Genomic DNA, 1521 nt, shown 5'->3' on the forward strand with positions numbered 1-1521 from the left:
TCAAAAAATCTTTGACAGCAAGCTTTTCAATGTATCAATTATTCTGCTATCAGAACTGATTTGTACCAAAGGAGTAATTGTGGGATAGACATTCATAACAAACTTCTGAACACTCAGGATGACTGGGTCATACATCCACAACAAGACTGCAGTGGATGACATGATGAAGTCCACCCAGTACATGACCACAAAGGAAACCACCAGCAGCAAGATGATCTGGGTAGCCCTTCTCTCAGGAGATGCTCTAGGATGGCTGAGGCTGTGAAGATGCTTGTGTTGCCTCTGATGCCTGAACAAGATAATCATCATGTATGCACTAGCGCCAAGCATAACTCCTACAAGAAATACATCTCTTGAGATTGTCACTGTTAAAATCAATGCCCTGAAGATGTAGTTCATGGAGAAGAGTGAGCAGGATTTACTGACCTTCATCTGCTTGGTCTCACTCCCATTGGTAAAAGCATCAGCATAGAAGATTTGATTGCTACTGAATAACAAGTTCAAAGACCAAATAAATAAAAAAGCATGAATCATGTATTTTTTTAGTTTATATTTAAATTTTGCCAAAAAAGAGGAACTGGGACTGATAGTGACAGCCTGGAACACACTCAGGAGGCAGGTGATGCAGATGGAGAGGCCTCTCATCACCCTGCTTATGTAAAAAGTTGTCTTACATTTGAAATCATTATCAATGTTCAACGACTCAACTATCTCTTTAAGACAAATATCCCCTCCAGTGAGGAGCAGCACTATGTGGATGAAGGCCAATTGACAGGAGATCATGTCCGTGGGCTTAGGTCTGTGGTTTAGGATTATAAAAGTATAGGAAATGAGGAGAAACATATTGGCCAAAACTCCAAGTCCAGCTTGGAAATTAAGTACATTCTTTAATGAGGACATACGTGGAAAGTGTACTCATCTTAAGCTTGTAGTAGAAGCATATTTCATACATCTAAAAAATAATAGCGTATTTTATATACCTGGAAAAAATAATAGACTATACATCAGACTTGTGATTCACTGGTCAGTGTTTCTTTATCATCATTTTATTTTACCTACTTATTCTTGATTAACCCGTCTCTTTAACTTTTGATGTTCCAGAATGGATATCATAGCCCACATTTCTGTATACTTCTCCATGTATCTACCTGTGTATATAGCATACTAGAGATGGTAAAGGTATTTATAGTCACATACTATACAGAATGCACAGTTTGTGGGCCCGCTATTAACTTAGGGTTCATGCCTTAGAAATCCAATCCTATTGATTTACATTGCCTCATTTTAGAGTTAACACATTAAACAGTAATGATGAACACAGAAATTCCTCACATTTTTACAAGTGAGTAAAACTACATTGACCTCTAAAATGTTCATGAAAGAAATCCAAAAGCATGAAGTAAGTAATCTCATATTGCATAATTTTAATATACTCTATTTTGCAACTATGTTTTCACTCTTCAGTCTAAAAGAATCACAGTGATAATTCAGATAATTTCACTATTTTATTCAGCAAAATGT

General features: G+C 36.5%; 1 protein-coding gene across 1 annotated transcript; it reads right to left on the reverse strand.

Moving 5' to 3' along the window:
- On the reverse strand, positions 1-900 carry LOC101995243 (putative vomeronasal receptor-like protein 4). Its single transcript, XM_026778432.1, has one exon. The coding sequence runs from the start codon at positions 898-900 to the stop codon at positions 1-3; it is 900 nt and encodes a 299-aa protein (XP_026634233.1).
- Positions 901-1521: the final 621 nt, after the last annotated feature.

This window comes from Microtus ochrogaster, unplaced genomic scaffold, assembly GCF_000317375.1.
Source record: "Microtus ochrogaster isolate Prairie Vole_2 unplaced genomic scaffold, MicOch1.0 UNK146, whole genome shotgun sequence".
NCBI lineage: Eukaryota > Metazoa > Chordata > Mammalia > Rodentia > Cricetidae > Microtus > Microtus ochrogaster.